This window comes from Exophiala bonariae, assembly GCF_035927105.1.
Source record: "Exophiala bonariae strain CCFEE 5792 chromosome Unknown scaffold_6, whole genome shotgun sequence".
In the NCBI taxonomy this organism is placed as follows: domain Eukaryota; kingdom Fungi; phylum Ascomycota; class Eurotiomycetes; order Chaetothyriales; family Herpotrichiellaceae; genus Exophiala; species Exophiala bonariae.
Window position 1 is genome coordinate 176,628 of NW_027042481.1, and position 25,883 is coordinate 202,510.

The 25,883-nt window shown below is 50.2% G+C and overlaps 8 protein-coding genes across 8 annotated transcripts; 4 read left to right on the forward strand and 4 right to left on the reverse strand.

The window, feature by feature from the left end:
- Window positions 1-2,612: 2,612 nt before the first annotated feature.
- LTR84_011533 (uncharacterized protein) lies at window positions 2,613-5,026 on the forward strand (the record flags this gene model as incomplete). Its single annotated transcript, XM_064855062.1, has 7 exons — window positions 2,613-2,916; window positions 2,973-3,045; window positions 3,122-3,520; window positions 3,570-3,690; window positions 3,739-3,863; window positions 4,182-4,509; window positions 4,568-5,026. 7 exons carry the CDS (start codon window positions 2,613-2,615, stop codon window positions 5,024-5,026), a joined length of 1,809 nt encoding a protein of 602 aa, XP_064708651.1.
- Window positions 5,027-5,430: 404 nt separating this feature from the next.
- Window positions 5,431-6,642, forward strand: LTR84_011534 (uncharacterized protein; the record flags this gene model as incomplete). Its single annotated transcript, XM_064855063.1, has 1 exon — window positions 5,431-6,642. The coding sequence occupies one exon, from the start codon at window positions 5,431-5,433 to the stop codon at window positions 6,640-6,642; it is 1,212 nt and encodes a 403-aa protein (XP_064708652.1).
- Window positions 6,643-6,982: 340 nt separating this feature from the next.
- Window positions 6,983-8,281, reverse strand: LTR84_011535 (uncharacterized protein; the record flags this gene model as incomplete). The annotated part of the gene is made up of 1 exon (XM_064855064.1): window positions 6,983-8,281. One exon carries the CDS (start codon window positions 8,279-8,281, stop codon window positions 6,983-6,985), a length of 1,299 nt encoding a protein of 432 aa, XP_064708653.1.
- Window positions 8,282-8,970: 689 nt separating this feature from the next.
- Window positions 8,971-10,839, reverse strand: LTR84_011536 (uncharacterized protein; the record flags this gene model as incomplete). The annotated part of the gene is made up of 3 exons (XM_064855065.1): window positions 8,971-9,778; window positions 9,832-9,938; window positions 10,030-10,839. 3 exons carry the CDS (start codon window positions 10,837-10,839, stop codon window positions 8,971-8,973), a joined length of 1,725 nt encoding a protein of 574 aa, XP_064708654.1.
- Window positions 10,840-13,862: 3,023 nt separating this feature from the next.
- LTR84_011537 (uncharacterized protein) lies at window positions 13,863-15,574 on the forward strand (the record flags this gene model as incomplete). Its single annotated transcript, XM_064855066.1, has 3 exons — window positions 13,863-14,221; window positions 14,272-15,286; window positions 15,344-15,574. The coding sequence occupies 3 exons, from the start codon at window positions 13,863-13,865 to the stop codon at window positions 15,572-15,574; spliced, it is 1,605 nt and encodes a 534-aa protein (XP_064708655.1).
- Window positions 15,575-18,041: 2,467 nt separating this feature from the next.
- Window positions 18,042-18,683, reverse strand: LTR84_011538 (uncharacterized protein; the record flags this gene model as incomplete). The annotated part of the gene is made up of 1 exon (XM_064855067.1): window positions 18,042-18,683. The coding sequence occupies one exon, from the start codon at window positions 18,681-18,683 to the stop codon at window positions 18,042-18,044; it is 642 nt and encodes a 213-aa protein (XP_064708656.1).
- A 1,354-nt stretch (window positions 18,684-20,037) lies between these two features.
- Window positions 20,038-23,511, forward strand: LTR84_011539 (uncharacterized protein; the record flags this gene model as incomplete). The annotated part of the gene is made up of 1 exon (XM_064855068.1): window positions 20,038-23,511. The coding sequence occupies one exon, from the start codon at window positions 20,038-20,040 to the stop codon at window positions 23,509-23,511; it is 3,474 nt and encodes a 1,157-aa protein (XP_064708657.1).
- A 1,509-nt stretch (window positions 23,512-25,020) lies between these two features.
- On the reverse strand, window positions 25,021-25,692 carry LTR84_011540 (uncharacterized protein; the record flags this gene model as incomplete). The annotated part of the gene is made up of 1 exon (XM_064855069.1): window positions 25,021-25,692. The coding sequence occupies one exon, from the start codon at window positions 25,690-25,692 to the stop codon at window positions 25,021-25,023; it is 672 nt and encodes a 223-aa protein (XP_064708658.1).
- Between the last annotated feature and the right edge of the window lie 191 nt (window positions 25,693-25,883).

Genomic DNA, 25,883 nt, shown 5'->3' on the forward strand with positions numbered 1-25,883 from the left:
CAAGTGCTTACACTTGCCCTCACCAAGCTCAATACGAGCTGAGGAGGGGAGACTTGGGTTCCCGCAAGTCAATTGGGGAGGATTCAATGAGGAACACCTGTTTGTAAAGATGACCGATGTACGGCCGGCATACGAGCGCAAAGGACCTGGAGCTCTCGCATCAAGCACGCCGAAGGTGTGGCACCCAGTGTGGTCCGGTCCCAGAAATCAGGGTCATCTTCAGGCGGGACGAGTCATGAGCCGGGCCTCCCTAGTTAGCCTGGAGAACGGAGTGGCTCTCATCCGTGTTACAGAGAGCAGGCGAACCGCCGCGAAGAAACCAAGATTGAGAAAAAGGCGGCGTCAGAGACTCATCAGCGTGAATATTGGGACAAGACGAGCCGAAGCGCACTTAACGACTTGGTTACTAACTGAGTTGAGCTCGGTAGGGTTTAGGTGTAGCCTTTGCAGGGCATGTTTCACCACAGCCGTAGCCAACCCACCCAAGGATGCCGCTGAATTGCCCTTTCAACTACCCATCCACTATCCACCAGACTTGACTTTTAAAGTGCCCCAGGTCCCGAGGTCTTGGACTATCCCTTGAGCCACACTAACTACTCTACCAGGAAAAAGAATTGTCCATTCTACCTCACTCAATGACAAGCCTGGACCTATATAGAAACTATACACCCACAACGAAGCAGTCTCTCGTCAAATCACCAAGCAGGCGTTTCGTGCGTCTCTCCCCACCTACGAGTACGAATAGTTTTCTGCAGTGGGGAAAAGTAGTGTTGATCTCGCTTCCAAATGCCATATCCAGTTCGAAAGTTACGAGTTCTATCTTACTGACTTAGACCTTCATGACAGGGACGGAACAACAGGGGAACTCACTCACATACCGGATGGGCCTCATGGCGCATGTGTGCTCCAGTGTTCTTGCCGTCCTACTATCAAGGCCCTGCCTGGTCCAGAGATCAGGTCCGCTACTACTATCTCCAGGATACATGGTCGCAAGGCTGTAATTCCATGCCCATATAACACTGGATGACCTCAGGGTACACGTCGTAAGCACGCAGTGCATATCCAGCTGCAGATGGCGTGATGGAAGTGGGCTGAATTGAGACTCAAGACTATTCATCACATCTGGTAGCAATTGCCTGAAGGGGCATCTTCATGTTGGAGCACTTGTTGAGAGGTATCAACCCTTCAGCTCATGTTACTATGTGGCTACAGTGCATGAGCCACTCGGTGTCGTGTTGAGTTGAGTTTCTCCCCGTTCCGTCCTGCAACGGCCCATCATCGACTACCTAACTGGAAGAAGCTGTTCTTCCCATTCGTCACAATACTGTCCCTGACCAAGCAGCCAGCATACCTCTTTCAATATGGACGGGTTTTTGGGCCCTCTCAAGCCGTTTGATCGGGTGCCATTTCTAAATGCGGCGTCAGTGGTTTCTAAATTCCATGTCTGCTGGCATGCAATGAGGTTCTGCCGAACGAGTGGTGTACGCTCTTTACCGCAGCCAGTCCTTGAATCAACTTTCATGGGTATTGTTGCACATGCAGTTCAACTTTCTGTGTTCCACTCTGCATATTTCATGAAAATACGGGACCAGACGAGTAATTTATCGCAGGCGAAGCACACATGGCGGAAGGGCCTGACTTGATATACACCAGCAAGTGATGTAAGTCGACCCTGACCTCGAATGAAGATCCATGTTTGCAGCCCTCTTTTCGCGGGATGAGTTTTACGAGATCACACATGGCCCGCTTTGTTTCACCAGACATCATATTGTATTGTCCTTCAGAACGATATAATTTCCTCCGCAAATTTCATCCAGTCAACTAAGCACTCGAACACAGGGAAAAAGATCTCTATACAAAAGCTTCCCCCACTTCAGCTTGGTTCTCGGGTTGCGGTGGTAGTTCATGTATACATAGATGTCGAATTGATCTGGCGGCACCGAAGTGAGTGTCAATGAGGACAGGCTCCATACTGCTTGCTTGACACAGAGGCTGACATGTTGTCTCTGTACAACTCCAGCTACATGGTCTGAGAAATGGCGGACAGTGGGAGAAAGCAGGGGTCTGTAATATCTCCCTAACCAACTCAATATACAACATATTCTGCGCAACGGGAACGATGCCAATCCCTATTTGATACAGGACCGCCGGGAGTGGAGACAGATAGCAGAAGAAGTAACTACCTAGGTACCTATTTAACTTCGGTCGCTTCCAAAATTGTTAAGCATGCTCACGCTACCAAAGTAACATGTACAATAATTATCTAAGTTAGTGACTAGGAGCATACAGGAGCCCGAGAGTACTCTGGGATTGTCTGTGAACTGCAAAGACATGGAGTAGAGGTGACATATCTCTGGTTGATGAAGTCGCTCCCGTCACTCAGTCACGTGATTCAATCACCCAAATGAAAATTCACTTCCCACGTTTTGTTTCCGGTCTCGATTACTTTTCGTGACGTCGGATGAAATCAACAGACTAGCCACCGCGATCCTTGGTATAGGCCAACGTGGTCGAATCGCCAGATTTGCTACTTTCCAAATGGTCTGTATGTCGTCTGGTCGTCAAAAATCACATAGCGAGCTACACCGTGGGAAATCACATCCGCAATCAAGATGTCTCAAAAGTATCTTGAGGCCGCATCCTGCTCTCCCTCACAAAAACAAGATGTCTACATCTTTACAATCGTCCCGCTTGTCGAAGGTCTCATAGGGGCCATCACGTCTGCAGACGAACTTGTCTTATTACAGGCAGCTACCCTGCAGCCCGCGAACATTTTCACTTCGAACCATGGACTCCAAACATTGACATCACTCGTATCTGCAGATGACGGCACAACCGCAATCTGCGCTGGAAGTGATGGTACAGTGAGGATCTTTGATGTCCGCAGCCCGAGTCTATCAGCCCAGTTCAAAACAGGTATCAATCGCCAAAGTATCACGTTTCAATTCAGCAACCAACTGACCCTGTCTCAGGTCGGCCCGTGAACGCTTTGGCCTCCAACGGTTTAGACCTTGCTGTGGGTGGCGAGACCGTTGTGTCCGTTTGGTGAGTTTATTCATCCCCAGTATCAAGATGAGAGCGATACAAAGTTGGAGGGCAAACTCGGCTAACATCTTGCAAGGGATCGTAGACAGACGAAGATGCGTTGGCAGAATGGAGAAAACAATGATGAAATTACCACCTTAGACTTCCATCCTACTGAACCAAAATATCTTCTGAGTGGAGGTGATGACGGCATGGTCAGCGTCTTTGATACTCAGATTACAGACGAAGACGACAGTCTGATTCAGGCGATCAATCATGGACCAATTCACAAGGCAGGATTTCTTGGAACGGATGACCTCTACGCTCTGAGCTCAGATCAAAATCTCGCACTTCATTCTCTTTACCTCGACGAAGTCGATCATGACAGACCTGCCCCTGACTTATTGGGAGACCTCCGACCAATCGTTCCCTGCGAGTATGTTCTTGATCTCTTCCGCACAGGCTCAGATTACGTAGTGGCTTGCGGTACTCATAGGTTCGTGAACAATTCTATACTTACATCTTTGACTAACAAAGTGCTATAGCAAATCCCAAGTGGATATTGTGAGCCTACAACGTGGAAATACGCTTGGTTCTGGAGAGCGGATTGTCCTTGAAGCTGCTCATGGCGGAGAGATTGTGCGTTCCATTTTCGCAGACGATAATGTGAGTAACTGCGTAGTCCATTCGAGAGAACCCACTGACCAGCTCCAGAGTGGAGTAATATTCACTGCCGGTGAGGATGGTCGTGTCGCAGCTTTCACGCGGGGGGCGGTCACGTCTGCTAGTGTCACCCAGCAACCCAAGACCCCAAAGTCGAAAGGTGGTTCGCAAGGCAGGTACAAACCATATTGATCGCAACCTATTGCCATATCCATGGTTAAATCTTAGATGCACCTACCATTCACAGGTCTGCCGATTGAATTGGAGGTTCACATCAACGTTGACTGGCTCGCACTCAGTGGCATGTGTCGAATCGCCTTGCTATCATTCCGAAGCACACGTATAGCACATATCGCTAAGATGCATCCTCATTATGTCGCACTGGGATCTTTTCTCCCCCTCCAGGCCCTTTCATCAGCGACGAAGTGCCCCTGTGGATGGAAACTTCAGCCTCACGGTCCTCTTTACACCCATCGATTGTACACCGATTTTAGCAGCCTACCCGACGCTCAACCGGCCTTCAATGGCCCCAGAGCCTCTGCCTTCAACAGTGATTGGATGATATACAATTTCACTCAGGATTCAGACAATCCCGATATCCGCCTTAACGCGAAGTATGACATCAAAAATATTGAGATCATGGACAAACATCTTGTCATGAAGCAGCCAGCCTTTAGTCGGGCAGATTTTGATGCTTTCCAAACTGTGAGTGTGGCTAGGATCCAGTCAAGAAAGGTCGATATGCTACATGGCACATATCGAACGGTATTCAAGCTTGAAGGAGACCACGGTGGAGCGTGTGCCGGCTTCTTCTGGTATCATGTCAGTGTTGAGCACATACTCTGAATGACGGTGCCATAACTGACATTGTGTTTGGCAGGACGACAATTCAGAGATCGACATCGAAATAATCACGCCGGGCACTTCGATCGTAAACAATACGATTAACTATACCTCTCAGCCATCTGTTGCTAAAAGTGGAATCAAAATCCCATACGCAACTCTGTCAATGCCTCTACAGCAAGCCTTCCCTCATGTCTCGGATTTTCACGAATATCGCTTCGACTTGCACCCAGAAGAAGGCGTGGACTTCTACGTCGATGGTGATCTGGTGCATAGCATCGATAAACATATCCCCACTCGTGGAGGTAACCTGCAGATGAAGCTCTGGGCAGATGGAAACGATTGGTGGAGTGGACATCCAAGTACGACAGAGGTTAAAATGACAATCAAATTGATCGGCGCTTACTACAACATCACAACTCCAGACCCCTCGTGGGTGAACGATTGTCAAGGTGCGGGTGGTCCCAGCGACAAGACTGTCTGCGATGTAGTCTGATACCGGGTGCATCACTTTTGTACAGGGAGCTTGGTCGACTTCCAGAGTCGCTGAGATTCTCCGTCCACCAATACACAAGTGTTGCAGCGACGATGGTAATTATAGTGTACCCATTCTCTTAGGCTCATACTCGTTCTCGATAAGAAACCAGAGGATGAGCAACATAGAGCTAAGGCAAACAGTGTCACACTACACAGAAATCTAATCCGCTGGTGCGTTGATCTAATTGTCTTGTTGCAACTCTACCAAGGTAGCCTCGTCACGTGTGGGAGATTGAGGTTAATGACTAAATTTTATTTCCCATTTTTCCTAAATAATCCGACATCTTAGCCTACTGAACGTTTCCATGATTTGACATTGAACCCGTTGATGTTCTGACCACTTGCAGTGCTTCCGGGGATTCCATGCATCACGATGGCTGGCCCTTGCCAGAATCTGTAGATTACGTCCTACGGTCGACTGCCTCAGCTGGGCGCGCCATCTTTGCCCGGAGAAACATCAAGCCTGGCACGCATATTTTGTCTACAACGGAGAAATATGAGCAGCTACGGTCCCCAACAGTGCATGTCATCCTAAGGCCTTATCGCCGTGAAGTCTGCGCACAGTGTTTTGCATATGATCGAGGTCGGGAGTGGAAATGTCGCCTCCCAGACGCCGGTGTTGCTTTCTGTTCCGTTGAATGCCGGCAGCAATGGGAAAGTGTAATCGGCCCCTTGGGTCTAGCTGCACATCAGGCGATCGAAACCACGATCAAGAAGCAGTCAAAATGGAAGAAGACCACACAGGATAGTACTCCTATGACAACGGCTGTCGATTCTCCAGATCTTGATTTCGATGCGGCATGGCAAGCTGCCGGTGTCGTTGGCAAGCAAATCGTGGCTGCCAGAACTAAGGAGAAGCCATCGAAAACGGAGCAGCGTTATCTGAGAGAGGCTGAAAGTGCTCCTGCAGACCCTGATTTCCTTGCATATCTTCTCTCTGGCGTTTTGGTAACACACAAGCGGTCCGCTGCACCTGCTATGGTTGGCAAAGACGCGGACGAACCGTCAGATGAGTCTAGTATTCCGGGTACGGACATGGTGTCAGAACTATTCCCCGATCTTATGGCCCTCGCGAGCGACTCGTCGGTCTACACTGGAGACTCCCCATTATCGTCGTGGACTAAGGCTTACAAACTACTCCTCGCCATTCTACCTATTCCACTACTCGATTTTCTTCGACCAGCAATCTGCCACGAGCTGGCGTCTCGGGCGTCCCATAACGCCTTCTCGATCCGACCAGCAGGTGGCTCAGACGGGGAGCAGAGTGGCGAGTTCCTTGGCTGGGGCGTCTGGCCTGAAGCGTCGTTCTTCAACCACTCGTGCCGTCCGAATGTAAGGAAAGAGCGTGTTGGACGGATCTGGACGTTTGCCGTGAGCGAAGATATTACGGGTGATGTGCTGCGTGAAGGTGAGGAGCTTTGCATCACATATCTTGGAGGCGACGAGAAGGACCTGGATGTGGAGGAAAGGAGAAAGAAGCTGAAGGGTGAGTGGGGATTTGATTGCCAATGCCAGAAGTGCGTGGAGGAGTTGCATGATTTGCCACTAAGCGCAATACTACACGAAAGATCCTGAACTATTGTCTGGCGTCCTGCACGGAGCAGTGCTACTTACTGAGTTTCCGGTATGTTTGCCCTGGTAACGCAACAATACTGCAGGCGGTGCAGCAATGGACTTTGGTGTGGACACGATATCAGGGGCCATCAAGTTATTTGTACACCAATGCCTAAGAAATGGGAGTACCTATGTGACGCTCTGAGCTTCGCTCACACAGTCTGCCAATAATATCTCCTTGTTGGACGCCTGCTTGATAATATCTGGATCACATTCTGGCTACATTCTGGTTGAACGACACTTGAATCAATTCCACTGGATTAATAAACCGACAAACCGCCTGCGAGTCCGCCATCCATCCTTAGCTAGCCGCGACCTCCGCAATGGATTCTTGGATGATTTTACAACCTCTCGCCATGTCTTCCTGGGTTATGTTCAAGGCTGGGATGAACCTCAAGGTATCATAAATAGATGTCGTCAAGATCAGCATGTCTTTCTCCATACACTTCGCCTGGACCTTTGCAGCATAGCCCTTTCCGCCTACAAATTCGACGGCGAGCATCAACCCCAATCCTCTCACATCGTAGACCATGTCAGGATGGTCAGCTTTGGCTTTTTGAAGCATGCCACTCAATTCTTTGCTACGGGCATTGACATTCTCCAGGATCTTCTCGTCCTGGAATGCCTTTGCCACTGCAATTCCGGCAGCACATGATACGGCGTTTCCAGCGTAAGTGCCACCCATCGAGCCTGGCTTTTGGGTATCCATCAATTCTTTGCGAGAAACAATACCAGATAGTGGGAAGCCGTTGGCAATACCTTTGGCCACCACCAAGATATCCGGCCGGACGTCATAATGCTCGATGGCGAACATTTTGCCGGTTCGTCCAAAGCCTGATTGAACCTCGTCTGCCACCAGAAGGATATTGTTCTTGTCACAGATTTCACGCACACGCTTCAAGTAGCCAGGTGGTGCGGGGACATAGCCACCTTCACCGAGCACTGGCTCTATGAAGATAGCTGCCGTGTCTGAGGGAGCAGTCTCTCGTTTGAGGAGGAGTTCCAATTGATCCACAGGGTCCATGCAGCAGTTCTCAGGGCCATACTTTCCGTCACAGCGCGTGGCAATGGAGCACTGAGCGCAGTAGGGGAAAGGCACAGAGAACACCCCGGGCATGAGTGGCGCGTAGTTCTCGCCATAGACCGTCTTCGACCGCGTCATGGCCATGGTTCCAAATGTCCGTCCATGGTACGATCCCTGCATCACAATGATGTTCTGCTTCTTGGTGGCATGCCTGGCGAGCTTCACCGCGGCCTCAACAGCTTCGGACCCGGAATTCCAGAAGAAGAAAGTATCGAGGGATTTGTGCGGCATCAATGGCAAGAGCGACTGGATGAGTTCGAGATATGGTCTCTGGAAAGCGATGTTCACCTGCGCATGCACCATTTTCCCCGCTTGTGTCTGAGCGGCCTTGGTGACCGCGGGGTGGCAGTGTCCGAGATTTGCGACGCCGATGCCAGACGTGAAATCGAGCATTTTGCGTCCGCTCACCATCGTCACATAGCTGCCGCTACCGCTTTCGATCACTTCGGTTGCCAGTCTGCCAATGCCTTTGGCGACATGGCGAGTGCCGAATTCCGCGAGCTTTGAGATGCTCATTGTTGTTTGTGCTGGGCTTGCTTGGGAGATTAAGGCTGCTTGAGATTGAACACGCGGTTGCTTAACATGGGCCTGGTCACCCTGGCATAATGAAGTGATCGTGACGAGTGAAGGAGAAAAGCGCCTGGGGTGAGCTTTAGGTTGAGCCCGTATTCCAATAACTGGCTAAAGGTGATGTCCGTTCTCACATCCTTCGAGTACACGGGCACCCTCTAAAACTTTAATGTAGGAATGATTACGTAGCAGGGAATGTCTTGTACGTCATTGGCCAGCTTCGACTTTCGGGTGTTGCTACCGTGCTGGGATGGGCTTCATGCAATGACATCGACATCCGCCACTGCCGTCAACTCTCATTCTCTGCATATACCGTACAGATCGGTGGCGAGGATGAGGATGAAGATGATATTAACATCACTTACAGTGGGATCCACAAATCCAACGAATTCGAACTTATATTGAGGTCAGCGCTTTCAAGGCAGATTGCAGCATTTCTAATGTTCGACTCTACTCCTCCTCGATCTGATATGCATTCGTGTAGGTCATTGCATGTCAATGTATGATTGTGTGCAAAAGATCGTGACTTCATCTCCATGGCGTCTGGGAGAGTCCATAAGACTAGGGCAGCGTTGGAATAGACTGAAGGGCAAGAGCCGTCTCTTTGCTCATACCAGCCTGCTTACTACTGGATTCTATGCAAAATCTTGCTTCAAATCAAGCTCCGGATCGTCGACTTCAATGAGGTCGATTGGTTTCGACAGATCAGGAGAATAATTCATGGGCCTCAAATTCTCGATCTCATAGACCTCATCCGCGGTCGGAACATCCCATGCTTGTGTATCTACCGGAAATGCGGACCTGAACTTGATGACATCGTCCCAGGCGTCTTCAACGGCATTGTATACGATATGCAGCGGATCAATGAATTCGGCTAGTAGGCGATATACATGGTCGATCCGGATAACATCTGTGTAATGTGTAGCTATGCTGCGAATGAACCAGTCTCTTTCGATGAAGGTTCGTGTGGCCATAGCGCCCACCATCAAAAGATTGAACAAGGTACAACGGCACAAGCAAGCCGTCGCATACAGATCCAAGGCTGAGAGTCTTGATTTCATCTCCAGAACGTTCGAACGAACGCGTGTTGCAGCTGTGTTGAAGCTGATGTTGTTGAGGTAGATTGAGAGGAAAAGTGCGATCTGATAGCAGCGTTGAATCTCCAATAGGTCATTGTTCTCGAGATACTGACTGCTGGCATCCATCCTAGAGATGGCAGGAGCTGTGACTGGAATTAATTGTCCACTCGGACTGTCAGCTCGCCATGTGAGGGTTCGGGCCCAGATGGCAGCACAGAAAGTATGCCATTCCCGATCACATGTCCACAATTTTCGGTCAAGTTTGACAACTTCCCTCACACGACCACTGGTTCTGTTCGGTCGAGTTTTGGCAACAATTGTGGATGAGTTGTGGAGGAAAGCGCTGACCATGTTGATTTTGTGACTGGACGTGGTGAATTAGCAGCATCTCAAGACTGGAGTTATCTTTCGACTCACACGGCCATTTCCCTGTCGACATCAATATTCTCGCGACCGACCATGACCGAGAGCTTGCTCAGGGCCGTCAGATGCATCCTTCCTGCTTCCCCATCTGATAGGAGTATCTAGGAGTGGTGGAAATATCAGTTTCAGAAATCTCAAATTTGTTGGAAATCTGTGTGCGCATCTAGACAGTTCAATGATGATCAAGCTTACCGAAAGCCTCAGCAGAAATATGACCGCTTGATAGCAGGAATCATCAACCTTGGATGGATCACTCAGTATTGCCTTCAACTCGACAACGCAATTTGTTTGCAGTCGAAGCCACTGCGGAATCTTCCACAATGGTTGTTCGCCTTTCTCTGCGGGTGGAGGTAGAACCACGCCCGGTCCTCCTCGGAGAGAGCCAGATAAAAATACGGATGCATAGGCAGCGACAGCATATGCCAACACTGGGGACGATTGCACCTGAGAAAGGTTATCAATCCAGGACCAGCCCTCTATCAAGTGTACTGCAAATGGTCGGATGATTTTTGCGTAGTAGTATAAACTGGATTGCAATTCCATATCACTCTTGAAGAACTCAGGCGCAAATGGATCTAATGTCTGGCTACCGAGTCGTGAGATTTGAGGGATGGTCAAATGTTCCGACAGCACCAGACTATCCTTTCTGGCTGGGAGAAAAGCAGCGTCAAAGGAGCCATAGACCCATTGGCGACTGGTTTTCAGTAATTGGTCTCGATAGTGCTCAAAAAAGCGATCAATATCGTCGCCACTAACATGCTTGCTCTCAACTGTCGGGGGAGAAATCGCCGCTGGTGGACTGGGATTTAAGATAGCATTTGTTGTTGGGTGAAGGAGGAGATGCCTATGTTGGGTCCTCCTCCAACCCCTGTAGTTGCTATTCACATGAGAGCTGATTGCTCGTGCTTCTGCTGTTGATTTGGACGTCGACTTCGAGCCAGAGAAAGTTTGCGCGTCTTGAATGACGAAAAGTAATGGGACTGGCTTTTGGCGCCGGGGCATACTTATTAGCAAGAGAGAACAGTTGTCAGCGCCTGTTTGTCAGAACCATTGTCACCGTTTCCTGTTTTCAGCAAGCGACAGGAACGTTGACATGAGGAAGGATTCGATCAGGTCTGCCAACGCTCGGTAGGCAGATGGGCCTCGGGCGTCTCTAGTTAAGTGCATGGCTGTTCTCGAACCACCGCTGCAGCTAAAGTAACCGTGTTTGAAGCTAGTTAGGTGGAAGTATCACACACTCCAGGACAGATTGTTGTGAACCCGATGCTTAGTTAGGGTTGCATACCTACTAAGCCCAAGCAGGGCATTCCGTACGGACTGTCCGTGGGTGATACCACATCCTTCGTATCATACGAGTACCTGGGTAGCCACCACAGACTCCGATCCCGAGGTCCCTTTCTAGCGCCCGTTAGCACGGCTCACTACCTAACTACCAACAACAATAATTAAGGAATGGATGAGGGTTCAACTAAAGGACTCCCCCCCGGCCAAAACGTTCTCTAGTTAATCCAGACAGTATTTGCTTGCGGATATTTAGGCAGAGCTACCACACGGCAGTCTCCTTATTTGGTGCATCTTCCTACACACCCACACCGAGTACTGAGTAAGCATCCAATTTGTGCTCTGAGCCGCGCACTCGGTCCGCCTAAAGACTCTACGAAGTCTACCTAATGTTGTCCGAAGGTCTAGTCTGGGGTGGAAATAGGCAGTCAAAAACATGTCGTGGACCAGCAAACTTGCGATGATGCTCTTTCTCGCGTTCAAGGATTCAACAGAACCACCTGTGCATTCGCTCTGATAACATGCTCGATTTGGCCTCCAAAGTAGTATCACTCACATCCATCCCAAACAAGGTGTTGTCAGATTAGGTGTAGCAAGGCGAAAATGCTACCCATTCGTCGAAAGCCAAGAAAGAGTATTGTGCGATATGCCAGCGCGTTTACGCGCCGAAGAAGCTGTCTTCCTCCGCAACGATATGGAGGCAGCTCGAGAGGGTCTTGACTCGCTCAAACGCCCACTGAAGGCTTCGGACAACGCCGTTGCAAAGCTCTCTGATATCTTGGTCACCGAGTAGGTGAGTGCAGATCGAGATCCTCCCCCGTTCTATGCTTCGGACGGTCGCGTCGCCGAACCACAGTGACTCGTGGGGCTCAAACGACGAGGTGGTATATTTTGAACCGCGCATGGCGAATGGTCCAGGACATCATGCGCGTCGATTTTGGGCTGTTGGTGCCTTTTTGCACGATTTTGGCGAGGTCCGAGTCCGGAGTCCTGCATGCTCTGGAACTGCTGATCACGCTTGCAGAAGAAGCTCCCCAACAGAGAGCTTCGAATTTAATTGGAGTCGAACTCGTAAAATTGTGATACAGTTGCCAAGTCCGTTTACTGGGGACCGGCTCGCTGAGGCCCACGTGGACTCAGTATCGCCAAAAGCCACATACGGATCTCTGGACGTTCGGCCAACATGAGGCGCCACGAGGCCTTGAGAAGCATCGCAGTCGTCAAGCCTTTGAAGGCAACTTTTTCTCACCTTTAGGATACGGACAGGCGATTCATACCGGCTGTTGGCCTAGCTTTGTTGCCGTCTAAAAGGCCAAACATTGTTGGCGTTCACTCGATGTCATTGCCTCGAGCGGGGTTCTCAAGGCTCTTCGACGATTAAGTTTGACAGATACATCGGGATCATAGTGGAAATAAAGGGGCCGCATAATTGTGTAGCTCCTATTCCAATTGCCGTAGAACACGGACTAGTGTCTGACCCAATGCTCTGACGAATGCAGGATATCGAGTAAGTTATCGATGGGCTTCCCAATCACGTGATATGTTCTAAGGCTGCACAATAAGGGGTTGACAGGCTGTCATATTGCTGAGTCAGCCGCAAATCTCGTTCCCTAGGCTCCATTGTCGGCTTGACGGATTTTGTCAGTCCATACGTGGGCTGAAATCTTGTTGGATGCTCATGTTCGCAGATATCACTCCCAAGCCAGGCGCAAATCAATAAACTTCAGAAAGGTCATCAGTGGACAGTCAATGGTCAAAGCCAGAACGCATAAGGCATAAAGGTTTTGCGATATACCAAAATGACCATCACTATGGACAATGCCGGCGGATGAGAGAGGTAGCGGCATTCAAGAAGGAGAATACATTCCATTCTGTTGATAAGCAATTAGATAATATCTAAATTATCTTTGTTGTCAAGACTTAGAGACGGTTCTGGTTGCACACTACGCGCAACTTGCTTGCTGTGCATAATACTTGGTGAGTATGACGGGGCAGAGGGATCTCTGCAGCAATGAGTCTCCCACTTTTACTTTGAGGAGAGTGCAACACCAGATCTCGACTAAACGTGGATTAAGGAACCAGGAATTTGTTTCCAGCTTCCAGACGATGGGTCGAACTAGGGTAGTCCGTACGGACAGTCCGCAGGCACTAACACCACCCGCACCTAACAGGTCAAATAATTGTTGTCGGTGGCAAAATGGGTCCTCTCCCGTTGCCTGACTCATCCTTGGCTACATCTGCCCTTAGCCGACTGGCTACTTGGAGGGACCCGTGAGCTGACTCGATTCCTCGTTAGCGCTAGGGATGGTTCCTCCGTGCCGAGGAGTGAATGCTACTCTCTAACCGACCCAAAGAGGATCAATCCTAAACAGGATCAAGCATTGCAATCGAACTAATAATTGTCATCTGCAGAACTATGGCGAGAGCTTATTCACGATCTCGAGACATCTCGAGACCACGCCCGGGTCAAATGATCATAGACGGGAAGGACGTTGGCCTTTGTCAGCACCCGGCCCCTCCAAGAATGCCATTTTGCAACGTGCAAGAACACGACCTTTAGGCGAGTTGCATCTTACTAACCATTCGAGGCTAGCTCGACTACTTATCTAAGGTACAAGTCTCACGACACACCGAAACTCGGGGAAATTTTCCAAGCCCTTCCCGCTGCCACTGTGGGATGGGACTTGGGTCTAGATCGAGCTCGTCAAGATCGCCCAGGGCACTTAAACTGACTGTTATCCACCATGAGTGCTTCCAGCTCAAGACACACCATGGAGAGCATTCAAGACCAGATGTCCAGTAAGGCTCTGAAGACCTCGACGGTGATCGAGGTCGAAACTGAACCAAGTATCCGAAGTCAAAATTCCGCCCATGATGCTATCAAGGATGAAACCTACCTCCAGGCCATTCGTTCGCATCCTGGCGCCTTCATGTGGTGTCTTTATATGGTGTGGGTCATGCTGAGTTCGAATTATATCAACACTGCTGGGGGTTCAGTGCTAGGAATTCCAAGGTTTAGAAAAGACTTTGGTTCTCCATATGAAGACGATTATGTGCTTCCAGCGGCGTGGCAGTCTGCATATTTTGGCGCTCCTTCAGCAGCGTGAGTGATGACCGCGATCGACAACTGGATCAGTCTGACTTATGTTTTAGGGGTGTGTTGGGAGCAATGGGATCAGCGACAATTGCAGATCAACTAGGGCGCAAACCCGTGCTCGGTCTCGGCTTTCTTATCAAGGCGATATCGACCACTCTTCAAGTAACAGCAACGACCAATCCGGTCTTCTTCGGTGCAATGGTTCTCAACGGTGTCAGTTCTGGAACACTTACAACCATGGCATTTACCTATATAGGAGAGGTCAGCCCAACAGCTTTACGCGGCATCCTCTCTGCGGGAACACCCATTGCAATTTGTTTCGGCGGTCTCTGCGCTGCAATTCTGACGAATTACGCCGGAACACAGGATTCTCGTTGGGCGTATCGAACTGGGTTTGTCTCAGAATACGGGTTCGTGGTTGTGTCGGCTGTGATATTGCCATTCATGCCCGAATCGCCTTGGTTCCTTGTTGGTCGTGGGAAATCGAAACAGGCGCTTAGAATGCTTCAGAAGCTGAGTTATAGCGAGATTGATGCTGAAGCCGAAGTCAAGTCAATTGTCAACACTCTTGAAAAATCGAAACAGGAAACCTCGGGAGCGAGTTATGTTGACTGCTTCCGTCGCTCGAATCTACGACGGACAATAATATCTGTCGCTCCTTCGTCGATTCAAGCACTTTCTGGAGTGGCATTTGTTGCAAGTTATTCTACCTACTACCAACAACTTGCCGGCTTCAGTACCCAAATGAGTTTCCGACTCTTCATTACTCAGCAGATCCTTTCCATCTTCGGCAATTTCTGCTCATGGTTCCTTATTGACCGTGCTGGACGACGAGGCTTGACCCTCTGGGGAGTGGCGCTCCTGACCGTCATTCTCTTGATCACTGGGGCACTGGCAGTCGTAGCCACTCCCGGTATGATCAAAGGCACGGTTGCCTTGCTCCTTTTATACTGCTACCTTTACAATGCCACAATTGGAGCAACCGCTTTCACCGTTATGACCGAAACGGCCACCCCACGGCTGCGAGCGAAAACAGCATCACTCGCGTTTGTGTTCCAAAGCGCGCTCTTCGTAAGTACACCAACCTTTTCGGATATATGGCGAGGGCATGCTAACTTGTCTGTTCAGACCATGTGGGGGTTTGTGCTTCCGTACCTGTTCAACCCGGACAAGGCGAATCTAGGTGCCAAAGTGACTTTCATTTTCGGAGGACTAAGCGTGCTTTGCTTGGTTTATCTCTGGTTTTGCCAACCCGAAACCACGGGGCTTTCGTACGAAGAGCTGGATGAGTTGTTTATTAACCGCGTGCCTACGAGGAAGTTCAAGGACTATCGCAAACGCACGACTGGGCCCGCTTGATGACCCACCAAGCTGGGATCTGCAATTCAAGCTCTCCAAGAAGAATATTGTGAGGGAAAATGATTAGATATGATCTCTCCACCAAGTCACAGCCAGACACCCAGACATTAGCTTTTCTATCTTAGGTAACTACTACCATTCAAGATAGAAGGTTCGAATTCTCCTTAACTCTTGAGCAGCTCCGCTATCACTGGCCAAAAGCGTCCGCAAGGTTTGCTGAGGCTTCTTCAGGAGAGTTCATTACCAACGATCTCTTCAGGTGGCTGCAGGTGTGGCGCGGGCCCCCAATTCGTGACCAACAATTGGTGGGCGACGTGTGGCGGATGATGCAATGCTTGGATGTCTGTGACCTCATAACCAACCGAAGACCACGTCGAAGATGTCACGCCTATTCAACCTTTGGTCTAGGCAACACTCATTCCTTTACTAAAGACCTTAAGTGTCCTGCACCTCATTCCTGCATCCTTTCTGCACGGTTCACTTCCATCACTTCAGCCAAAATGTCGACCACAATCAATGGCTATCCCAACGAGAAGGCGTTGCGTTTGGAGCCTCTGCCATTGCCGGCAACCACCCCGGTAAAGATGACAAGAACCTCCAGCCCATGCACACGCCTGCTGAAGTTCCTGTTTGCCTTCTTCGCCACAATCTTCTTCTTCGACGTAATCACTCATGGTCCTGCTACTACTGGTGTTTCAAGAGGTTGTCATGGTATCCGAAAGCATTTCGGTGGCCCTGGACACGATGGTGGACATCAGCACCCATTCCCACCCATTGACGACTGGAAGCCCTACGAGGGAACAACGCACTTCGAGCTTGAACCTGCGCAGGCATCCGGCTTGACCATTAAAGGATCAAAGGTCTTCGGCAAGGTCGTCTTTGAAACTTCCAAGCTATCAGAGAAAGTGGTCATTGACCTCGACATCAAGACCAACAAGCGTGACAAGCACGAGTCAGTCGTCGTCAAGGAAGAGAATGGTCATTTGACCATCGACACCCCCGCGACCGGCAAGCTTGAGAGCTACGCATCGGCCAAGATTCTGATCCCATCCAACATCATCGGTACCTTCGGCCTTCCATCTTTCGAGCTCAATGCCCCACGCCACATGGTCGACTACAGTGACCTGCCCGAGTCACTCGAGATCGGAGAGTTCACCATCCGAGTGGCCAAGGGCTTCGTCAAGCCAGGTCCAGTCCACACCAACACCACCACGCTCGACATCGCCGAAGGTGCCCTGCGCGGCTCATTGACGAATGGCCGACACGTCACGGACGTCAACGTCGCCAAGGGCAATGTCACCCTCGACATCACCAGCATCAGCTCCGGCAACGAGGGCACGTCGAAGATCCACCTCGGCAACGGCCACCTTAAGGGAACCTTCGCGGTGTACAACTCGACCAACATCGACGTCGCCAAGGGCTCCATCTACATCGGCGTCGACTTCAAGCATGCCGACCCACGCGCCGAGCTGACCACCCGCATCGCGTCCGGCGACGCCCGCGTCTACGTCAACTCCATCGCCGCCGAGCGTTTGCTCAAGGCCTCGCACACCTCCATCGCGGGCGACCAGCTCATCACCTACCCCTCCAACTTCCAGGGCACCGTTGATGCGCGCGGCATTGTCGGCGACATCAAGCTCGAGGGCAAAGACCTCGCGGTCGAGAAGGTTCTCGGTGGCATGGTCGGCAAGAAAGGTGACAGTGAGCGCAACGAGGTCAGTGTCAAGGCTGTCAAGGGCGCCTTGGATATCCTCGTCGGCGATGACTAGTTAGATAGATGGGGTTCTTAAAAACAATTGGCTGGAAGACTCTGGAAAATGCAGTGAGCTTGGGCCTAGATTGCATCCTTTGATGCTTCACATGTATAAAAATTGTTGAAACTAGTTTCCTCCACAGTTTCGTGCTTAGAGGCATTTACATAAAAACTTCCTGAATGTGTTAATGACAAGTACATGATAGTCCACGATTAGTTTTAATTCTCTTGAGATTCCGCCTCACAGCTCAACATCAACACATTATCCTACCGCGATATAGAGCTGCTGGTTTTTACGGGCAATAGAGAAGACGCATTGGGGCACAAGAAAGACGTAATTCCGGGTTGTGGGTGTGCTGATGGGTTGATACTGTTTAGCATCCATTGATTTGAGTAATAACTAGGATTGCTCAGCGTAGTTATTGCTACGGATGTCTCATCTATTGTAAGCTATTTGTGGGTGGTGGAGGGGTCTGTTAGCTCAATTACTGCCAGCTACGCATCTGTTCAAGTCAAGTTTATGCCAGCTCGATCACTGTCTGGCTCAGCCATATCAGTGTAGTTCAGGCACCATGACATCTGGGATTGTGTAGGGATGCAATCGCTCAATCACGCATGCGTCCTGCATTGGCGGAGAACGGAGCCCTTCGGTCGGCACTTACCTCGGGGGAGAAGATTGAGCGAACGAGGTTGAGTCCTTGGCTATCTCTGTGCTCACTCCGACCAGCCCTTTCGGCGTGGCTTCAGTGGCTCGGGCCAGTCTTCAAAGCTTGCGGCAAACTTGGGCCTCAAGCCTCTTGGAATCAAGGTGTGTTCCTTTGGTGGTCCAACTGGTGGTGACAGAGGAGTCCAAGGCTTCCATTGAGGACCACGCATACCTGGGGGCACCATGTTGACTTTGCAATCCGCTGGGTCAGGAACGTTGGCTGGTGTCTTTGGGAAATCAGAAGCTTGACCAACCGGGTTCCGTGGGCGTGGTTCGATAGGATAAGGGACGTCATGGAGATCTTGACCGGCATTCATTACAAGAGTACGATCTTTGTCCGCAAGAATCCAATCGCGAGGATCGAACTCTGCATTGATGACGCCGGCTGGGATATCAATGGAAGAAGATTTGGTCTTAGGGCTTACCTCGCCACTTTCCAAAGGGATCTTACGTTCTGGAGGATTCCAATCGATCTCGCGAAAATGAAGGTCAAACCGTGGCATGATTGGGATTAGCCAAGAGAGATGTTCAGGCACATACATATTCTCTAGCGCTCTGTTGAGGTAATCTTGGTATGGGATCATGGTACGTCCTTCAAGCAGCGCCTCTTCGGCATACCATTGATAGCAATAAGGGCATTTGGCAGGCATATGAAAAGGAATCAGAGTGAGCTTTGAACAGACCTTGTGCTGACTGGATCCATAGAAAAGTCTCCTCGGTTGCCATGGATTGCCTTGGTTCGCAAAACTCCCACATACTTGGGTCTCGTAGGGGTACGTCGCCCTGGCGCAAGAAGGAGGGCAGTGCATGAAAAGCCATTGGGCTTGTCGACACATGTTGACGAGATGACCAGCATGTCAGTTCTGCTATGGTCTGGCTCGGTACAAGGCCGTAGGTAGGTGATTCAAAGGATGCGAGGTGAATTGAGACTGAAGGCTAAAGCATAGGATTCAAAAGTAGCATTGTTCACGTAAAGAGCTGGTTGACCGGCATTGTCGCATACAAAGCCGTTTGTACTTCTGTAAGGACAAGGCAGTCCGGCTTGTGGTTAGCAGAGGCAGTCGAGGAATATGGACGTCAGATTCAGGGCACTTCAAAGTTAAGCCCACTGCCTACGATGGTCCTTCAGCTGTGCTCACTGGACGAAGATGGTTTCCAGAATTCTAGGCAGCTCATCATGGACAAGCCGAGTCAAATCCACTTTGCACATTCCCATAATTCACACATAACGGATAGGCTTCTAGAAATGAGTAGCAATCAAAAGAGCATCTGTGACTGTGCCAAAAAGAGGAAGAAAGCCGAAGAGACTGGGAAGACACGTGAGCGCGCGTCAGGATGGTCGTGGGTGTTCCTTGCACAGGCCGAAAGCCCCATTGACCTCGGCTGTTTCGGGCGTCATCATTGGGCTTCTTTGGGCGTTCGGGAAGATTCGCAAATGACCAGATCCCCCACCGAGGCCGCTAAACATGGGAATTAGGTGCCTGTGCGGAGTTGTTTTAGGCATTGTAGCCTGTAGGCTGTCAGGCGACCGAATCCTACTGTATTAGGGCACGCTATGACCACCGATCCAACCCCAGTTGAGTAAAAAGTAAACAGGGCAAAAAAAGAGTCGTACCTGCCCAGAGTATCGTGCGCTGAGACCAGCATCAGCAGACAAACATCGTTCCTTCCTCACCACCTGCGCTGAACTTCCTGCGCATATTCGACCAGACTCTCTTCGTCGCTTCTCTTCACTTCAACCCTTTACAAAACTTCTCTTTCTCACACTCCTTTTGCTGCGAGAGCCACATTACAAGTACGGATATTGTGCATCCATCACTTTCTCCCCTCCATCTCGTTGACCGAGGTTCTGTGGAATGTCTCTTTAATTTCAACTCCAGCATCTCATTCGCCCACACCACACCACACCCAGTACATACTACCAATCGTATGCCTTGCCGCCCTCGAACCATTCTGTCGGCTCTTTTGATACTGTACATGCCAACATAAGTTTCTCTAATTGCCATGGAGAATGCTTTCCCGGCTTCTTCCACAAACTCTTTACCCATACACTCCCGCTCCAGATCCATCGGCTCCCTCTCTATTCGCGACCGTTCTTCAATTCCCACAAATGCTACAACCACTCCAAAGTCGGTTCCTCATACTCGTCAGCAAAGACTGCTACAGACACGCCACGCCAGATTCTCTGCCCAGAGGCTGTCAGTCAACACCATCACCTTTCCCCAATTGATTCGATCCTCTGAGAACGACTCTCCACACTTCTCCTCTCCTCGGTATATCAAACAAGATGAATCTCATTCACCATCCGACATGACCAGTGACCTGACCAGTTCCTCTCCGGCTTCTACTATCTTGAACGAGATTGCAAACTTTGCCGCTTCTCGCAAACACTCCCACCAATCCAGACCTCCAATACCAATCTTCAAGGACTCATCAGACCGGTTCAGTGCAACTGCAGTTCACCGGAGCTCTTCCAACGAACCTCCGGCCTTTTCTACTGATTCAGTCGAGAGCGCATCCACCGATATGGGTCTCAGAGAGGTCTCGGTGAACTTACAACGATCATCGCCCGTCCTCGCTGGCTCTCCCCATTATGCTTCAATCCGTTCATCGGTTCGTCGACGAACTTCACAGGCCAAACATCGCTTCAACTCCGAGGAGTATATTCAACACATTGAAAATGAATTACAAATGGTAAAAGATGCAATGTATTCACCAAATACTCATCTTCCCTGGAAAGAAAAGCTCAAGAAAGCTAGGCAGGAGAATGAGCAATTGAAAAAGGAGCTCGAAGTCCAACAGTCCTCCTTTGAGTTGGAACTACGTAACACCGTGGAGCGTTTGACCGAAAATGAACTTCGACTAAAACGAAAGGTTAGAGATCTTGAGGAGTCCGCCGAGCAAAAAAATGCCACCATCAAGGAGCTCGAGTTCAATCGGGAAGAATCCAGACTTGACCAGGGAGCCGTCGATGCTTTGAGAGCACGCATTGATAAACTCGAAGAAGAGAGGATGTCTTTGGAGGTGACAAATCGTGGCATGACCAAACGAAATGAAGTCTTGACTCAATTACTCGCTCTCTCGCCCACCAAAAGCCAACATGGCATTGAGCTACCTACTCCAAGACGGAGAAACGGTCGTCCAATGTCTCTGATCATTCCTCGTATGCCTTCATCACCCGTCCAATTTACACCTTTGAGTCGCCCTCAGTCCATCGTCATGTCTCCAGGAAACACGGAACCGGGCTACTTTACTAGATATAACCTATCATCTCCTGTTATTTCGAGTCCAGGGTTTCATCGTCCCACGTACAGTGAGACCAACGATGACATTCGTTCCATTGATTCGGGTCTAGGAGAATCATGTGTACAGTCCACAAACCCAGCAGCTTCGAGACGTTCAACCCTGGCTTCTCACGTTTCGAGCAGTCCAGAGTTACCTCCGTCTTTTCACCCGCCGCATGATTCCAGACCACCATTGCATGTTAGACAACCTTCCAAGAGACGACCACGGAAATTCATACCAGGATCAACACAGCTGAAGCCTTTGTTGTTGCCGACATTTACTGCAGACAATGGCAATCTTCCCTCCGCATCCCCACTAACATCGCCTCAACGAACAGCCGACGCAACAGATTCGAATCCCCTGCATGCGAGTGATCCAGGGAAGCCTGCCTCGCGTTCCGGCGAATCCAGCCAAGAAATTCCTACATCTCCTCCGAGTTGTCCTGACTATCTGATATCGGAACCCGGACCTTCGTTCCAAAGTTTAAATGAAGTCTTCGCGAAGCTGGGAGAAAGTACGGAACCAACCTTGATGCCAGAACCGCCCGGGTCTGACTCAAGACGAGGCCACGGAGAGCTTCCCACCAAGGACTCTGAGAATTCTTATATGCATTCAGAATTTGGTCGAAAGCCACCTCGCCCTCGCATTACATCATGGGTATTAAAGACTGTGCCAACTCCACCTAGTGGAGCAGACATTATTTACGACCACGGTCACCCGTCTATCGATCAGGGAGCATTCTATAAAGGCTTCGGTCCTGTAGGGACATCTCAGTCTGGACACTCACTTCGAGATAGCGAGCCAGAGATTTCCCCTGTGGAGATTCCTAGACCATTATTCTCGAGGGCTGTGTCTCGCTCACTTGACGAAGCGTATCTAGAGGGAAGATCCCATCTTGAAGAGTCCCCTTTGAACCCACGCAAGCGACGCAAAGGTTCGAAAACCGATGTACGGCTTTCTCCTGACCAAAGCAATGTGCACAAGCCAAGTCTGAAGGACACTGATGCACCTAACACACGCCCGGTCTTGAATCCAAAGTCTCTGAGAGATCGTGCTATATGTGACAGCCAAACTCAACGTCGGTCAAGCAATAGGATGAAGACTGGAAGCGCGAACGTTCTTAGTCCCTTAGAACTACTTCAACAGAGGGGTATAGGGTCCAAACCACTTGCTGCAATAACAATTCAGACGGTATATGCAACTTTATCAAGGTACACCTCATATATCCAGACATTCAAACAAGACCCACTTGCGCTTGCTAGACGAGTCATAGCGAATGCATGGCGATCCAACTGGGCTGTATTTGGAAAGATGAGCTGGTGGGTTCTTGGCTTATTCATTAGCCGCCGCAGATCATCTACCAGTAATGATGAATGGGATTGGGACGTCTATGATGGCGAGAGTATTGCCCAGAAGTTTTGTTCTGATTACAACGATATCGAAGATTCCGACTATGGGACTGATCGTCAACAAGAAGATGCTGTGCGCCACGGCTCAGACTTTTGTCAATCGCACAATACGGTTCAGAATCAGACCAAGCAGAAGTTACCTCCCGAAGGAGTCAAGTCTGGTTGGGGTAATTCTTTGTTGCTTTGGGGCAAGTTCAGTGTTGCAATCATGCTTGCTGTGGGAGGCGCCATCGTTCGAGGACCTGGTGAGATGTTGCGAGACACAGAGGATCGAAGGCATTCCAGATCTAGCAGTATTGAAAAGAGGCACAAGAGATTAAGTGCCAAGTTGCCACATCTGGATCATACCGCTGGAACTCTCTTGGATCGTTTCAAAGCAGCTCGGCTTTCGCCACAATGTCATGACTTAGAGCCAAACACCATTCGGAAGGTGCGAAGCTTTAGCTCTCCGACTCCATCATGTGGATATCACGAAGCCAATGTGACGTTCGCACGGTCTCACATCGCAATTGGACCTTCGGGATACCCTTCTGACACTCAGGACACATCTGTGGCAGTCGAACCATCTGTCAAGCGTTCTGATGTTTACGATCCTGTTTCTCTTACGAATGATGACACCCTCAAGCCTAGAAGGACTGAACGCAAGGGTATCGAGGCTTTCTTTCAGGACTCGCCAGGCGTGATTTTGAACAATACCACTGAGATACATGCCACAATGAAGAGGTATGCAAACCAAGGGTCAAATACAATTAACAATGCTAGCCATTTCTCTGATTATGGATAAGAGACAAAGGCGAGCCCGATGGCAAGAATCCATCAACCGGGGCAGACTTGAGGGCCTCGAAACTTCTGCGAGGAGAAAAAGAGAGAAAGAGTGTACGATTAATGACTTGATGAGTTCTTTTTGCATTGCGTTGCATAATGTTGCATGGATTGGCTGCATAATATCATGTATGATGGGATGAGACGAGGAGACGAGGAGACGAGGAGACGAGTGAGAAAAAAATACATATATGCAGTAAGAAGAGATGAGCGATGCCTATGGCATGCACTACGTGGAGCATTGGGGATGGGAACGTTGATGAATGAAGCTTATGAAGTGTAGTGATCGAAAGCCAGCATGATTTGCTTGTATGGTCGACCAGGGGGTTGGTTGAACCTGGTCGGATTGTTTCTGAAATGATAATGATTAATGGACCTTCATATTTACCCGCTCCTTCCCAAGCTTCTTCAATCACTGTAGAGTGACGGATTGATTCTCCTCCTACTCAATGATAAGGCAAAGCCGATTTCATGCTCTGTGGGACGGGTGGACGACGACTCAATCCAATACCTGAAATGCCTCCCCCTCAGCGATACGAACAGAGCGGCAAAAAGACTTCACTATTTTGGCAGCAGAGTATTATTTGATTGTATCCTATTCTATTCGACACGCTACGCCCCTCGACCGCAGCAGTGCTGTATAGCAGCGACACTGGAGAGGATATACACACATGCATAGATAGCCCTCAGATACTCAGCCAGCTTACTAGCTAGCTAGACAGATAGGATGGAGGTCAAACCATCACGCCAGCAGAAGTTGTCCTCCTGATGATACACCGGGCGCGATGGAACTTTGACCGCTTGAAATGATGGAGAGAGACATCGGCTGGGTAGGGATTTGGCGTTTTCTCTCCTTTCTTTCTGGGCGCGCATGACAACGTCCATTGCCATCCAGATGGAATGTCGGGCTTGGCACGGAGGTTCGACGCTCGATGTTTCAGGCTAGCTCTGTGGGCGCGAAACGAGGAAACCGTGTTGAGTTCCAGGCCTGGCCGTTGGACCTCGAAGCTCTTGTGGAAGATGGAAGTGGGGTGAGGCGAGGCGAGGTGAGGTGAGGTTCGTTCTAAGGCTATGAAAAGGCTTGCTCGAGAGGGAGAGTGAGACTCCCGAAGAGGTAAAGGGGTGGTGGTGGTTTCCTGGATGTCATTTTCTGCTTCCATCTCATCCGTCTGCTGTGTGCATTGCATCTCACAACTGGGCTTCGTACTGTAGCTGCCCATGGAATAACCATTGATGTGATGGGGATTTGGGATCAGATGGAAGGACCTGTCTTTTTGCTTGGATTGCCCGGCATGATATCGTCCCGATGCTAGCTAGATGTCGAATGCTGGTGGAATGGTTCCCATCCCGGTGTGAACATTTTCCATACAGTTCAGGTTCCCATGATTTTGAGCCAACTGGACGAGACCTCCGTCCATCTCCAAGAGGACAGGAGCCCTCATTCATGACCGCCTCGCCGTTCTGAACCTACTTATTCCTTGTCCCCTGCATCTGCATCCGGATCCTTCAACTTGCCCTCCGCCCTCAAACGTCTCTTCTCGGCGACGTCCCAATTATGGACCCTCGCGACCGCGACCTCGAGCGTCGTGATCTGAATGCGCAGGAACTCGAGATCCTCGTCTGCGGCCTTGGCGCTCTCCTTGGCCTTGTCCAGCTTCGCCTGCAGCAGCTCCTCGGCCTCGTCGAGCGGATACGCCACCATGACATTCGCGCCGAGCCAGAGGTAGACGTCGTCGATCTCCGCGGGCCGGATCTTGGCCTTAGCATACAGCGTGTCCTGCAGACTAAACGTCGTCTCGATCTCGTCTGCTGTCCCTTTGGGGGTTCCCTCTTCCTCATCGTCGTCCACCAGATCGTCCCCTCCTTCGCCGGTAGCTTTCTTCTCCGCAATGTCCTTCCGCTTCTTCTTGAGGAACTTGACCACCTCGAGCGTCCGCTTCATCTCGGGCAGTTTCTCGCGCAGCCCCGCCCCGCGCCGCTCGACGTTCTGCTGCATGAATGTGTATTTCGACACCATCTCTTGGAAGCGTGTCAGTGTGGATTCGACGTCGTCGATCGATTTCACGTAGTCTGAAACATTGCTCATGAATGGGAATACCGGGATGCCCCGCGGGTTGGTCGTTGCGGCGTCGGGGGCTGCCATGGTTGAGTGGAGGTTCGTGGGGGAGGAGAGAGGATGAGGATTGGGTGTTTTGTGCGGTGCTGTTTCTGGCGGATTAACACCTGATGAATGGTCTCTGAGGCGTCTAAGGTGTATCACGACGATAGATCGAGTTTGATTGTCGAGTTCCTAGGAACGTGAATTTCTAAAGTTTGTGGTCGAAGACATGGTGG